General features: G+C 39.8%; 1 protein-coding gene across 1 annotated transcript; it reads left to right on the forward strand.

Moving 5' to 3' along the window:
• The first annotated feature begins 2582 nt into the window (after positions 1-2582).
• NCF4 (neutrophil cytosolic factor 4) lies at positions 2583-12799 on the forward strand. The gene is made up of 10 exons (XM_050907203.1): positions 2583-2661; positions 4437-4521; positions 5733-5886; positions 6186-6256; positions 7059-7186; positions 8190-8247; positions 9874-9972; positions 10712-10842; positions 10936-11001; positions 11791-12799. The coding sequence occupies exons 1-10, from the start codon at positions 2630-2632 to the stop codon at positions 12032-12034; spliced, it is 1068 nt and encodes a 355-aa protein (XP_050763160.1). The 5' UTR covers positions 2583-2629; the 3' UTR covers positions 12035-12799.
• Positions 12800-14759: the final 1960 nt, after the last annotated feature.

The following is a 14759-nucleotide window of genomic DNA, read 5'->3' on the forward strand; positions in this document are numbered from 1 at the left end:
TGGTTTTGGTTTAGTTCAGAACAAGAAAATATTGCAAAACTTTCTTGGCAGGTTGGCCTGGTTTCGGCTGGGACAGAGTTAACTCTCTTCTTGGTAGCTGGTACAGTGCTGTGTTTTGGATTTAGTGTGAGAATGATGTTGATAACACTCTGATGTTTTAGTTGTTGCTAAGTAGCACTTATCTTAAGCCAAGGACTTTTCAGTTTCCCATGCTCTGCCAGCAAGCAGGTGTGCAAGAAGCTGGGAGGGAGCATAGCCGGGGCAGCTGACCCGAACTAGCCAAAGGGTATTCCGTACCATGGAACATCATGCCCAGTGGGTGGTGAGCAATTGCATTGTGCATCACTGTTTTTTTTCCTTCCCCCCCCCCCCCCTTTTTTGTTATATTCCTTTTCATTACTATTATTATTATATTTCATTATTACTATTGTTAGTATTATATTTTACTTTGGTTATTAAACTGTTCTTATCTCAACCCACGAGTTTTACTTTTTTTTCCCTTTCCTCCTCCTCACCCCACTGGGAGGGGGGAGGGAGAGGCGGCTGCGTGGTGCTTGGTTGCTGACTGTGGTTAAACCACGACACAGGTTTAGCATTATTCTGTCAGATTAGTATTATTACTGGCTATAATCTCTAGTAGAGAGTAGTGGAACTGAGGAGCTGCTCTCAATTTGTTTGGCTCAGCTGACAGCAAAGCAGTTGCATAGACAATTTGTCTGTGAGGTTGTCTTTCAACTTGTTCTCGAAAAGCCATGTCTCCAAGTAAACAATGAGCAAGTATTTTTGCATTGTGTCGTATCATCTGTCTCTTAAAAGATGTACCTGCATTGTATCTAATTATCTTCCAAGAGATTGGAAAAGATTACAATATCCTTTTTATGATTTTCTTGTCAAAACTATGATATGCATCAAATATAAACAGTTACCTTAAAAGCACCCCTCCAGCCTTTCTCTTTCACTTCTATTAAAGTTTGCACAGTTCTTGTGCTTTCCACAATCTTTTTGCATGTGTCAGGAGGGCCCCTCTGAATTTTCATGTGTTGATAAATATTGATCTTGTGATTAAGAGTTCTGGTCAAGGTGATTTCTTCCTATTTCCTTCTGACTGTCAGGAGAAAGCAAGAGGATTGCAGTTAGAAAACTTGATTATTGTCTCTCTCACTCAAGGCAAAGGGAAGAGAATAATGAGCCTGACTTCAGGTTACATGAGGACTGCACATTAGCAGGCCTAATCAAGAAAATGGAATACACAGCAGAGTGTGAAGGTCTGGGGAAATACTTATATCCAACATCACCACTTAAAACTACTCTGCTAAGTCTGTGTGGGCAGCACAGAGTAGCAGATCACTCAGAAAATACAGTTCAGAATTTTGTAGCTTCTCCTGGTCCCTTCTGATCAAAAGACACTGTATCCCCTTTCAAATTCTATAATGGTGCCTTCAGTTATCCATAGGAGAGAGATGGTTGAAGAATTTACTTCATTAAAATGCAGTGAAATGTAGTTTACTCTCAAGGCTGATCATTACAGTTGTAAATAGTTTTATTTTCAAGGATGCTGGTTGACTTTTGCTCCATTCAGATGAGAATTTTTGTACTTGACAGTGGAAGGAGGAGAAGGAACCAAATATGTATTGAACATGAAAATGGAAGAGAGTCAAAGACTGAAATGGGGAGGCAGAGATACTACACATGATAGTTTTTGACTAAGGCAGATAAGCTATGCTGCAACTTATCCGCAGTGTTAGGAAATGATGGTTTCCTCATCACTTTCTTCCTTTTATTTTCTTCTTGAAAGATTGTCAACTGATGTTATGCAAATGCTATATCACTACCCTTTGTGTACAAGGCAGGGCAGTCAGGATTCTCTTTTGGTGAGCCATTACCCAATCTTTGTAGGTGGCAAATGTGGATAGTTTTGAGCACATGAAGCTGAAAAGATCTCTGATCTTTCAAGTACTCATGTCTTACTTGCATTGATCCATCCTTCAAAACTCATTTCCTAATCTCCTGTGCCTGATACCCCGATACCCATATGTTTGACAAGGTTGAATTTCCTGACCGTACTTTCTGCTCCCACTTGAAAATTTATTCTTTAGCTCTACCTCCTGGCTCTTGGTCCATGGAAAGGAGGATTCTTGGGAATCACAGAGCCTCAAGAAGGGATCAGAAGTATTCATCCTAGTTTACAAGCATTAGTGTAGAGGTGTACATGGGGACATTTTAGCTGAGGCAAATCAGAATTTGTTGAGTCCACTCATACTGGCTTTCCACAGAGGCAGATGTTTCGGCGAAGAGGTGGACAATGGAATATGTGGCTCATAGTTTCTGCTTTTTCTTGGGCTTTTGGTTTCTCAACTGTGGCAGTTTCGATACATGACAGACATCACAAAACAGTCTTTCTTTATGACTGTTTTTTCTCTAGTACTTCCTCAATCTCATGGGGGTGGGGAGGTACAGAAGAAATCGTCTGACACTGAAACATTAAAAAAAAGATCTCTGAGGCCTTGCAAAGGAGTCTTGATTCATGCAGGGAGCATTGCTTTGACTGTGTTCATCCTATTCAACCAGGAACTGCCCAAGAAGTGGAGGAATAGAGTTTAGCCATCTGGATTTAAGAAGCTGAAAACCCATGTCTCTTCCCCGACAGCTGCGAGAAAAGAGGTAATGTGTCTCTTCCTCCTCCCGCCTCCCCACAAGTCTCCATGTAACTGCTACGATCTGTTCATTTAATTTGATTGCAAGCTTCTTTGATGATTCTAAAAGGCTTCTTGTTATCGTAGCTTCCAAACTATTAGGCTGCTCAGTGTGGAGCAGACAATTTCCTAAGTTGGAGTGGACTTTCTTTTCATGGGGAGTATTCACCACCTAGGACAATAGTGGGTCATTGTCCTCTTCATAGCTGCAAACAGTTTCCCTTTTACTGGGGGTTGTGATATGAGTGTTTGTGATATGACTAGTTATATTTCTCGATCTCCATAACCACATCCCTCTTCACAGTAAGTGGTAGTATTTACAGTGTTGTGGGTGGTGCTGATTCATGTCATTCTCCTCGTACAGCAAGCTGTTGCAAGACTTTGCATCATTACTTCAGCCTTCCAGATGGGCTGTGCATTGTGGAAGCCCCTGCTTGGATATTCTCCTAGCAGAATAAACTGAGCCAACTGCCATTTTTTTTGTATTATCAGAATATTTAACATTACATCAGCTTGGCATTTCTTAGATGGTCCTTTTTAAAATTTCTCTTTCCTTCTACCTCATTTGTTATCCTTTCTTCCTCATTCTTGATCCTTTTTACTTAAGTGTTAATATAAATACCACTCTAACAACATTGAGTTGTAAGATTGAAGCAAAGGTGAATTTGTCTTCTGTTTGTCAAAGATGATGTACCAAGGAGAAGGTCCCAGAGGAAAAAGCATCTCCCAATCCATGCTCTTTTATTGTGTGGACAATATAGACAAGAAACATGAGAGTGTGGTCATATGGCTGCTCTTTAGGTGTTCCTGCAGGGATCCTTCCTTCTCTCTTGCTTCAAATCCAATACTTTCTAGGATCTGCAAAGCTTATTCTAACCTTGCCCACTATCATGTGTTCCTTCACACATTTTTGACATTTTCAAATGAGTATCTTTGTGCTTACTTCAGGTTATCTGCTGTGACTGGGAGGTCTCCCTGTAAATACTTGCTAGGCTACTCGTTCTTTTTTTCAAAGCCTCTTTAAGAGTCTGCTTTACTGTGATGTTTACAAGAAAACTTGACCACATTTTGATAGCTGGTGCAGGCACCACTAGTTATGATATAGAACAATACTATGTCTTTGTTTCTTTGCTTTTTTCTGTTTGTGCTTATCCTTCTGTTGTTTCTTACCTTATAAGGTACATTGTATGTATCTTACACATAGAGTGTAAGGTTTTTAGGAATTAGCTTTGTACTGTCAGTTTCTACAGCACCTAGCACAACAAGCTCTTTTCTGAGAACTGTTTCCTATTCCCTACAGTAATGCAGTAATAATAACAGCATAAATCATGGTATATAATGATCTCCTTAGAATAAGAGACACTGCTGCAGAGTTATTATTGTAAGTCTACTAGATGCTGTAGAAAGGATTAAGAATGCATCCACAGTTGATCACATTTCTCAGGAAAAGCTTACCAGGTCAAGTGTTTCTTTTGTAGTCCTGCTATTCTAGCAAGCCTAGGAACGATAAGGATGTTTTTCAGGCTTGATGAAATGGTCACTGACTTGTGCTGAACTTACAGAAACTTGACATCTCAAGATCAGACCTCCAGAGGAAGAGAATGACACCACGAGTTTCTAACTTCTTGGTTTTGACACTAGATAATGGGATGTTGCCTGACTATCTTTGTTCTGTATGGCATAGAGACCTCCGAAGGCTAATGCCAGTATGAGTAACCTAAATCTTTTGTTCTTGCTTCACAGTGATTTTGACCAGCTTCCAGATGATGTACCTGTTTCAGCTAACATTGCAGATATTGAAGAGAAGAAAGGCTTTACTAATTATTATGTAAGAAGGGAGATTTATCCAGTCTCTATATGCCCTCATCTGTGACTGGTTTGGTTGTGGGAAGCAAAATGCAGTTAATCTGGTGTAGTTGCTTTTTGGCATGAATAGTTCCGTGCGGAGAACTTCTCAGTGCTTCTTTTTTTCTGGAATGGAGGTTAGCCTATCACAGATTTAGTCTAAAAATCTATTGTCTGGGTGAAATGTGACAGAAGTATCCTCTAACATTGCTTGTTCTCTGAATTCTTACTTAATTTCTGGTTTATTTCTTGTTAGAGTGCTGTACCTTTGGTGAAGATAGTGGGAAAGGAATTCAAAGAGGGTAGAAGGGCAGGGTCTTGTCTTCATTATTCCATGGTACTGGCAAGTTAGGATGCTTCCATCTCCACAGAAGGTAGCATATTAATACATTATGAAAGAGCACACAGGAAGGGAATAGTAGGGAAAAGCACTATGAGATTTTCTGAAGAGGGGTTTTGGATAAGATCAGCTCCGTCTGACTTCTGCAGGGTGTGCTGCTTTTGCTGGAGACGTTGCTTATAAAACCTTTCCACTGCAGTACGCAGGTTTTACTCTGGAATATAGTGATGTTTGGTTGCTCTGTCTTTATGTTTTCTGAAGGATCTGGCTGCCACATGACTCAGAGGTCAGTGCATGGAAATCGTGGGCTCCTTTAGAGCAAAGCAATTTTGGCAAGAGATAAGAAATAAGATAGTGGTTGGGGGAGGTCAGACCATAATTTCTGAAATTGTGTACTTTAAAGTCAAAAAGAAGTATGAATGCCTTCAACTCTGAAAATCAATTCATTTAGATGTCTGTCTATAGATTTAGATGTCCAAGGCATCCTACTGTAAAATATTTGTATTTACCTCCCTAATATGGTTTGTTTGTCACTGAGGGAAGTTGTGTAAGCATAAAGTAGCATCTAGTAATTTCAGATTTCCTTTAAAGATTATGTAATAGAAAGCAGCCACAGGGACATGATCCATGGGAAAGCTGGACCCACACATATACCGCACTGTCTGGTGCTAACTTGGTATTTTCTAGTACTTGAGTCTGCAGATGCTTAACTGAAGGCTTGCTTTCCCCTCTGCCCCAAGACAATATTCCCACTACTGGAGCACTGATCTTATGTTCCTATTGTATGCCTCACTTTCATTTGGTAAGTATTTATAAGTATGAACATCGGCCTGAATCCCCCTTCTCTGTTTCAGATGTTTGTCATTGAAGTAAAGGTTAAAGGTGGTGGCAGATACCTGATTTTCCGACGCTATCGTCAGTTCTATGCCCTGCACACCAAACTAGAGGAGAGATATGGGGCAGAGAGCAAAAATAGCCCTTTTACCTGCACACTCCCAGTATTGCCAGGTAAGCTGTCAGTACCAAATCAGTGCATGATTAGCAGCTTTCTCAGCCCCAGGCTGTCCTAAGAGGAGTGCGTTGTAGGGAAGTAGTTGTGACAAGGAACTAGTTCCCAGCTGTGGAGGCTGGAGAAGTCAAGTTCCATTGGCAGTCCCTCCACTTGTGGTAAAGTTCATTTAGAAACCTAAAATCCTTTAGAAAATATGTATTTTCTTGGAGATCCTACTTTCTCCTGACAGCTTCATTTCTCTGACAGCCTCCATTTTTTTTTCTTCAATAACTGTCACAGGTTTTATATTTTCCAGGAAAAGTTTATGTTGGGGCCAAAAAGGAAATCGCTGAGAACAGGATTCCTATCCTAAATGTCTACATGAAGGTAAAACTTAATTTTAAGGTAGAGATTGCACTGAGCACTGCAGATACTTAACCCTGGAAATCAGCTAAGAGAGACAGTACTGTTGTAGTCCTAGGTATCTGCTTCTGTCTGTATTGTTTTTCCTGAAGACACAGAGTCCACACTGTGGGACAACCTGCAGTCCTATTCCCCAGATTGTTCAGACTGTAGGATCTGCTGGAGTACACAGTTCACAAAGGCTCACTCCCTGCCTTCGTATATAGATAGATATCCTTACACAAAAAACCCCGAGATGTATGAGGAAATGGTGAATCTCCAGGTGTTGCGTGAACATGGAGTTGGTATGTGCACCTAAGGGACTAGGAGAGCGGGGTGGGCTTCTGGGTGTACCAGCTCTACAGTGAAGACACAGCCAGTAACATTGAGGAGAGAAATTCTTTGTGTGCAGGTTAACTGAAGACCTGACTTTAAATCAGTAAAAGCCTGAAGCATTGGCCAAGGCTTCCAGTTCTTAAGATTGCCTTCTTTCCACAGTCATTCATGTTCTGAAGGGAAACACAAAGAGCAATTTACTCCTTCTGCAGTAAATCAGGCACAAAAAGAGTGACGCAATACACTGGCCAACTCCAGGAGTAAACAGGAGAAACTGTCAGCTGTTCAGCCGTGTCCTGCTGAGTGAGAAGGGAGAGGAGGGAGATTTCTGGCAGTAATGAATATCCTTCATGATCCTGTACGTCAGAGAGGCATATTTGTTACATGTAAATAAATAGAGAATTGGTCTCTCCCACTGTTACACTCTGCTTCCTACTTGCTCTTGGCACAGAACCTACTCTGCCTACCCGTTTGGGTGTTGATGGATGAAGAGGTACGGCTGTTCTTCTACCACTCAACCTTTGATAGTGAACAGGTGCCTCACAGACTGAGACGGCTTCGCCCACGGACACGCCGAGTGTAAGTGATTGACATGTTTTTTCAGCATTGCTTGATGTAAGAGATGCTGTCCCATTCTGGGGGGAGAGAGAGATGAGGATCACCACTGTGTTTCCCAAGTGAATCTATGAAGTCCTAATGTGATGATCTTTGTGGTAGAGTGAACACAGGGTATTTCTTGTTTTCAGTAATCTCAGATTTTTAAAGTGGATGTGGTACTTGCATTAAAGGAAAATTCCAAAATGAGAGTATAGCTTGCTTTTAAAAAAATGCTGCTCAGCTCTATCTGTTGACAATTCTTTAATGGTAATATCTATTATAATGTGCAGAATATACAGGCCAAGCTTAAGGACATTGGCTTGCACCGCTGAAGTCAGTGTGAGTTTTGGCACTGAATTCAGTGTGATCTGGTTCAGACACTAAATGAAATTGAATAATTACTTTGTTCCTGTCCTTTGTCTAAACAGAGGCCTGTCCTACATAGCAGCATTGACAGCCCTTTGGAGAACTGCTAAGTAGATGTCATACTTCGTTACCCTTCAGACAAATTAATTCTCCTTTCAACATAGCAAAGATGGACCTGCTTCCTTTTCACTTACCTCAAACAGTGTGAAAACTGCATGTGTGTATGCATTCCTGGATGTGTGTATGATGGCAGAGTTTGAACTGAATGCCATAAATGCTAGAAACAGGGATGCCCAGAAGGCAGAGTAGGGGGGCTGAACAGTACTGTGGAACAGAGGTCCAGGATACTGACTGTATTGAAAATTCCATCTGTTCTCAGCAGCAGACATCATCAGATTGCTGCTGCTCTGCACTGAAACTGAGAGAACTAGGGCAATGTTGTTGCGTCCATATTTGTTTACTTCAGTGCTGCACACAGATTCTCATGCAGTTTCTCCAGTGATCTATGGCTTGCCTGCCTCTTAAATAATGAAAATACAGACACTGTACTACTGATCGTGTAGTATTTTTGATGACTGGAAACACATACTTACCTCCCTGTTGTCTCCTTTCTTTGCAGTAAAAGCATTTCACCTCAAGTGCCTATTTTTGACCGCATGGCAACTCCACGGGCTGAGGTGAGTACTCTGCACAGTCTGTCATAGGATAGGAGATTAAACTCTGTTTTACTTTGGTATCTCATCGATCAAGTTGCCTTTCCAATTAGAGCTTGGGGAAAGAAGGGAAAGAAGGGAAAGTGAAATTGACACAGGAAGGCAATTGATTTTAACAACAGGGAATGAAACAAAGGATGGAAAGAAGTGTTCTGTTCCTCCTTAGTTGAGTAATAAGAAGGTCTGTTGTGAAGTCAGAATGACAGGAGGTTCAAAATTGAGAGACATGTACAGCTTACTGCCAAATGGTCCACATTTACATAGTGATACCCATAAATTAAATTTAAAACAAGCACAAGCTTCAGTCTCATTGACTTCAGCATATGTTTAAAAGCTTTGCAGGTGAGGCATCTTAGTATTTTCTGTAACATAAGTGTTTTACTGAAAAGTGCCTATACCCTTGTCTTTTGCTGTATATCGTCTTGGTATTAAGCACATGGAACTGCTTTGTAACCAGCACTTGTCTGAGCATGGTCTGGCTTCCTGGAACACGTGACTTTGCCATGTAAGAAAAAAAAAACATGCAAGTGCTTTGAGGCTTGTTGTTTTTGTTTTTTACACTGAGTATGGCAGGTCTTGGATCAGTCATATCTCTTAGGTTTTATCTATTAATTTATTGATATTGAATATGCCTACCAAAACTTTTCAAGAAATGAAAAAAGGCTTTTGAAAGAGCTATTAAGTAGACATATGAACTACTAGCACAACAGTAGCCATTGTCTTTTTTTTATTAGGAGAACTCTTGGCATTAACAAGACCAAAAGAACCATCTCAACACAGAATAAACAACACTTTTTCATTTTTGCTACTCTAAAAGCATTTAAATGGCTACCATGTTCTCTAAGGACAATGGGGGAGATGTGCATTTTTGATAAGTCATCCCCTTTAATTATTCAGGAACAGCTTGTTAGGGTGGTAGCATGTGCTTACCTCCTTTCCTGCCCGCGCCCCCGCCCCCCCCCCCCCCCCCCCCCCCCCCCCGCCCTGAAGAGGGCATCTAAGTTCCATTTTAACTACATGTCAATTTCCCAGACTTCCCCAAATCTCTCAGTTCAGCATACAGGCCTGAAAGCTAGATGTAAAAACAACAGTTAGTTACCCTTAAATTAGGACACAACACTTCTGCAATTTTTTAAGGCTCTTTGTGATATTTTGCAGCAAATCTGAAAGCTGTAAAACTGCAACCAGAAATAATATATTTTTCAATTCTCAAGATTTCAAGTTGTCAGTTGTCTTCAGCTCTGTTGACGTACTTGCTCTTAAGTGTTTTCAACTTCTTTATATTTATTTCTCTGGTGCACAGTGTCCTGCCACTTTAAGAATCCTAGCATGTAGCTCCCTCAGAGCTGTGTTTATCCTAGTGCTTTCACTACTTCTTCAAAGCATTTTTGTGTGTGCTGAGTAGGAGAAGAAATTGTGAGAACTGCAGACTACGGTCATATATATGACCTTACCCCAGAAGTACATCTGTGATGACAAAGTGCGTGCTATCGTGCTGCTTTATGCTCTCACCCCAAGAAGAGAACAGAAAGAAAGATTCACTTTTGTAATTCCATGAATTAATAATTTCAGTGTTATTGCTTTCCATAGGCACTGTTTGATTTTTCTGGAACCAACAAACTGGAACTCAGCTTCAAGAAGGGAGACTTGATCTATCTACTCAGCAGAGTAAACAAAGACTGGTTAGAGGTAAGACTGCAGTAGTGGTGCTGAATTATTAGCATAGCTTGAAATATTTGAGTCAAAAGGGCTCTCCTAGTCCTTGGGACCTGTCTCCTCCTTTCAAGGAGAGACTGTATCATAATCAGGTCTTACTGTCAAGAATAAATCCTTGACTCCAAATTTGAAATTGTTTCCTTCCTTGATGGTTTTTAGCTTATAAATTTTCTGCCCTCTAGACTTCAGTTTTCATTTGCATTTGCTTCTGCTGGAATGTTTTTAAATTCTTTGGAAGTGATTAGAACTCAAAAAGGCCACAGAAAGGAGATGGAAACTCCATTTCAGCAATTAATTGGTTTTGTGCCTCAGGGTGAGTTGCTATATACTTCATGCTTCATACCACAACACACATCAGCCTGATTAGAGAGAACTTGGGCAATGCAGCAGCGTTCTGAAAAAGGATGAGGAGAACATACTGTGTGTTTGCTGATATGATATCTTTGCTTGCTCAAACACCACAGCCTTCCTTGGTAACCATCTGACTTTCATTTTTTACACACCCTTTCACTCCCCTGCCTTGTATTTGACTACGCAATTGTATAATCTTTTTGTAGGATGCTATCAGGTCACTTCCATAGCCTTTCTTTTCTTGATTATAGTAGAAAAATTCTTACTGTTGTTTCCATGGAAATTAATTGAATTCCAGAACTTATTGTATGTGACCAAAATGGCATGGTTTTCTTCATTCTACCACTTCCTGTCATTCCAGGGAACAGCTGATGATGCCACTGGGATTTTCCCACGTGCTTTTGTGAAAATCATAAAAGATTTACCACAGCAGGAAGACACAGTTAATAAAGTTCGCTGTTATTACCATGATGAGACTATGAGCACTATCAGGTAATAAGAAAATAGTCTTCCAGTTTACTGCTGAAGAAATGCCGATAATTCTCTTTTCATGATATGTAATGATTAGATTTGTTCTTGTTACAGGGATATCTCAGTGGAAGAGGATCTGAGCAGCATTCCACCACTCAAAGATCTCATGGAATTGATGAGGTACAATGCAAACAGTTAGTTGTATGTTTAATATTATTTAAACATTTGTCAAGTTCCTTCCAGTCCTAGATTTTCCACATTCTACTTGGTCATCACCATGTTTTGGGTGTGAAATAATTTTCAAGTGTCCTGAAGAAGTTGTACTTTGTCTTGGCCCAGGGCCATCTGTGCCAAGTTAGTTAGTCTGCCTTGGGATTGTCACTAAGTATGGAATCCCACACACTTCTAACTCAATTACGCTGGGTAGAAGTTTCCATTTCTTGTTCTAAGATCAGAGCCATACCCCCATGCAAGGATCTTTTGTCTAATACAGTTCTTCAGGATGCAGGACACCGCCTTCTAACACCTGTTAAACTAGATTAATCTAGTGTTGAACATCAAAACGTTAGAACATCAAATATTAGTAATAGAACACCTGTGCTAATATTCTTCCATTCCTTAACCTGCCCTCCCCTCAAAAAAAGCAACCATAAGTAGGCAAAAGTGAGTAGTAACTACAGTCAACTCTTATGTATCGGAACTTTATCAGACTCACAGATTAATTGTGCCATGCATGTGGTGTTACTGGAAACGGTTCTTGGTTCTGACAGATTTCTTAGCTTAAACACAACACAGCATGAATGTGGCTGTATCATTTCTAGTAATAGCTGTATGAAGAATGCCAAGACACCCAAGGCTTTGTGTGGCTCTTAGTAGAATGAATTAGATATTGCCAGTATATTGTTCATCATGCAGCACCTCCCAGGCATTCCTTGATTTCTGGGGATCAATCCATTTCTTTTCTACCAGGCGGGAGTTTGACCAAGATGACATTGTTTTGAATTACCGGGACCTTGATGGTGATCTGATCCGGTTGCTCTCCGATCAGGATGTTGAACTCATGGTGTCTCAGAGCAGGAGAAGGCCCTCTGAGAAGCATTTCTTCCCTTGGAAGTTGCACATCACTCACAAAGATGACTTGGGTGTCTACAACACTAGTCCAGGAATAGGTGCTACTCAAACAGTAAGAAAGAGCAACATAAGTGCTATATAGAGATGTTCCAGTAGGTAGCTATACAGTCCTGTAATCCCTGTCTGCAGACAGTTTCCTTTAACAAGCCTTTGAAGTGAGCTTGAAAAGAGTAATATATTACCTTTCAATGTAAAATCTGTACTTAGTTAGCTTTTCAGCTTTTGAGCACTCCTCTGTAACAGACATGTACATAGAGACCAGAGAAAGTGAGGAACAGAGAAATAAAATCGCTAGCCATATTCACAAAGCAAGTCAGTGTTAGCTTGCAATAGAGGTTTAGTGTCCTGAGCCCCAAGACCTGCTCTAATCTCTCTTCTCATTCCCAGAGGTAATTATTTGTCCAGAATGTCTTCATAAGCTCTTTTTCTAGACTGCCATAATTTTCTCTTCACTTGCTGATATGAAGGTTTGTGTGCCAGTGCTTATGAATGCATAATTGTTTCTGTCACGTGGGAGTCTGACTGGGCATTCAGAGTTTGTTCTGGAAGCATCAAGAAAACTTTTTCATATTTCAGTGAAGAATTTGCAGCTCACCTTTGCTTTCTTCTTTCCACTGACCGATATTTTGAATTCTGTGAATCAAACCTAGTACACTTGTGGTGTTCCTCATAGACCTTTTTGTAATTGTACAGACTACTTATTTCCGCATTCTGGGAAACCTTGTGTGATGCCTATTCAAATAGCAATTTTTTCTCTGTCTATCTTCTGCTTTCTGACATCTCACTGCAAAGTAGAACCAACAAGAAACTACTGTATCAGATTCTTCAACAAATAAAGTTACATATGAGTTTATCAGTTTCTGTTCATAAAGGTTTTTTTGGGGGGATGAAATAATTATGCTCCTTTTTTTTTTTGCTTGAAAGTGAGATAATTTTGAAGAAGAGTTTGAATGTTACCTATTCAGCTTTCCTTAAGGAGGAGTTCATTATTGAAGAAAAATATATCTTGCAATAATTTCTTTAATGGTCATGCAATGAAAATATTTTCTTCTTGAACAAATTTACTGCTGCTTGTAAGAATTACAAGGTACGTATGTTTTACATAAATTGTTTGATACCTAAAATACTGTATTTTAAAAACACCATGCAGTCATGGTGTTAAAAAGATACCACCAAGTATAAATATAATCAGTAAAAAATAAGAAGTTAAAAGAGTTTTCAAACACCACGCTTTGGATTCGACTGTTAGTTTCTGTGTCATTAAGCTACAATTCCTCATTTTAAAAAATCTTTGTCCTTGACCTGCCGGTAAAATTTGTACAGACAAAAGGGAAGATTAACAAGTATCTGAAGGTACTAAGAAACACTTAACTAATGATGCATGAATAACTAACCTGCCCCTCCCAAAACTGGCAAAATAATGTTTTCTCTTTTTGTTAGATGTTACCTGTAATGCTATCAGGTAACAAGATCTTCAGCAACAACAGAAGTATTTAAGGTGACTTATCCTTTAAACTTGTTTTTTTTCTTCCTGATGTATATCCATAAACTGATTTATATACATAAGCTTTAATATTCTATTATCCATAGCCCTGCATTTATGCATATAAGTGTATTGGAAATAAAGGAAAGAGTTTATATTAAAGATAAGCATATTGTTTGCTATACTGGGATCCATAAATCATTTCTTACTTGACACTTTATTAAGTGCATAGTTCTAGCAGTATACCAATCCTGTACAGACTTGTGTAAGAAAATGCATTCTCCAAAGAGTTGTAAGATGTGCTACAGGCCATATTTGCTTTCCAGGTACAAAGGTTCCACCTGAAGAATCCATGCATATTAAATTTCAGAGGTAGAAAACATATATTCAGAAGAGACAGAGATTATGTCTTCCTTTTTTCCTATGATGGAAGGTTTTAGTTGACATTATTTTACTAAAATGTTACAAAATGTAACTTCCCACTTCAAAGGCACTGTAGCAATGTGGTTTAGGAAGGGGATGAAGCAATATACAATGATAATGTTAGTAATCTTACACCTTGTGACACATAATAGAATGCATTGTACGTTTGAAACCTAATTGGCATGCATGGCCTGCAAAGCTTCTGGTGCGCAGGATTACTTATTACTTGTTCCTGGAGTTCAACAGAACAAATAACATCTGAAGATTTTCACTGACGGCTAGATCCTGTGATGTAACCAGCAACTCAGCAAGTCTGTTTGAAGATGGAGGAGTTGTTTGAGTGAGGAAGGAAAGGGAGGGAAAATGTCTGCTGGGAAACAAGAAACCTCGTTTCTAAGGGTGGGGGAAGAACATACATAAACTTACTGGCCTCTGAAAATCAGAGCAGGAGATTTCTGTTCTGCCTTTATACTGTAATGCAAAGTAAATTCTGCCCATCCAGCAAAGCCGCACATTCCCCTCCTTGTCTGCAGGTTTTATATGCACACCTCCTGATAGTCCCAATGACACACAATTTCCTCAGGTACTCTCATATTCTCCTTCTTGCTCTGCATGTTTCCCTTATTCACAGTATACATTTTTTTCCTTGTATATTGGTGTAGTTCTTATGAGAGACTAACTGTGCTAACTATGGTTTTGGTCAGTACTACAGGGATTTAAAGAAGGTGTAGTAGCAGTGCAGGACAGACAGACTCTGACAGTTATATTCTGTATCTGGGGACTTATCTTAGTCCCCTGTAGTTTACCCCTGAGACCGCAAACCTGAGTGTGTCTTTCCCTTATGGCTACATAACTTTCCTATAGATCTTATTATTGAAGGCTACTGGGCTAAGTTTTAAAG

Source organism: Gymnogyps californianus, chromosome 1 (genome assembly GCF_018139145.2).
Source record: "Gymnogyps californianus isolate 813 chromosome 1, ASM1813914v2, whole genome shotgun sequence".
NCBI lineage: Eukaryota > Metazoa > Chordata > Aves > Accipitriformes > Cathartidae > Gymnogyps > Gymnogyps californianus.

Coding starts and splice junctions, on each gene's coding strand:
- NCF4 (XM_050907203.1), top strand. CDS start 2,630: ATGTCTCTTCCCCGACAGCTGCGAGAAAAGAG. Junction 8,248..9,873: donor TGGCAACTCCACGGGCTGAG/GTGAGTACTCTG, acceptor TGCTTTCCATAG/GCACTGTTTGATTTTTCTGG. Junction 10,843..10,935: donor GAGACTATGAGCACTATCAG/GTAATAAGAAAA, acceptor TTCTTGTTACAG/GGATATCTCAGTGGAAGAGG.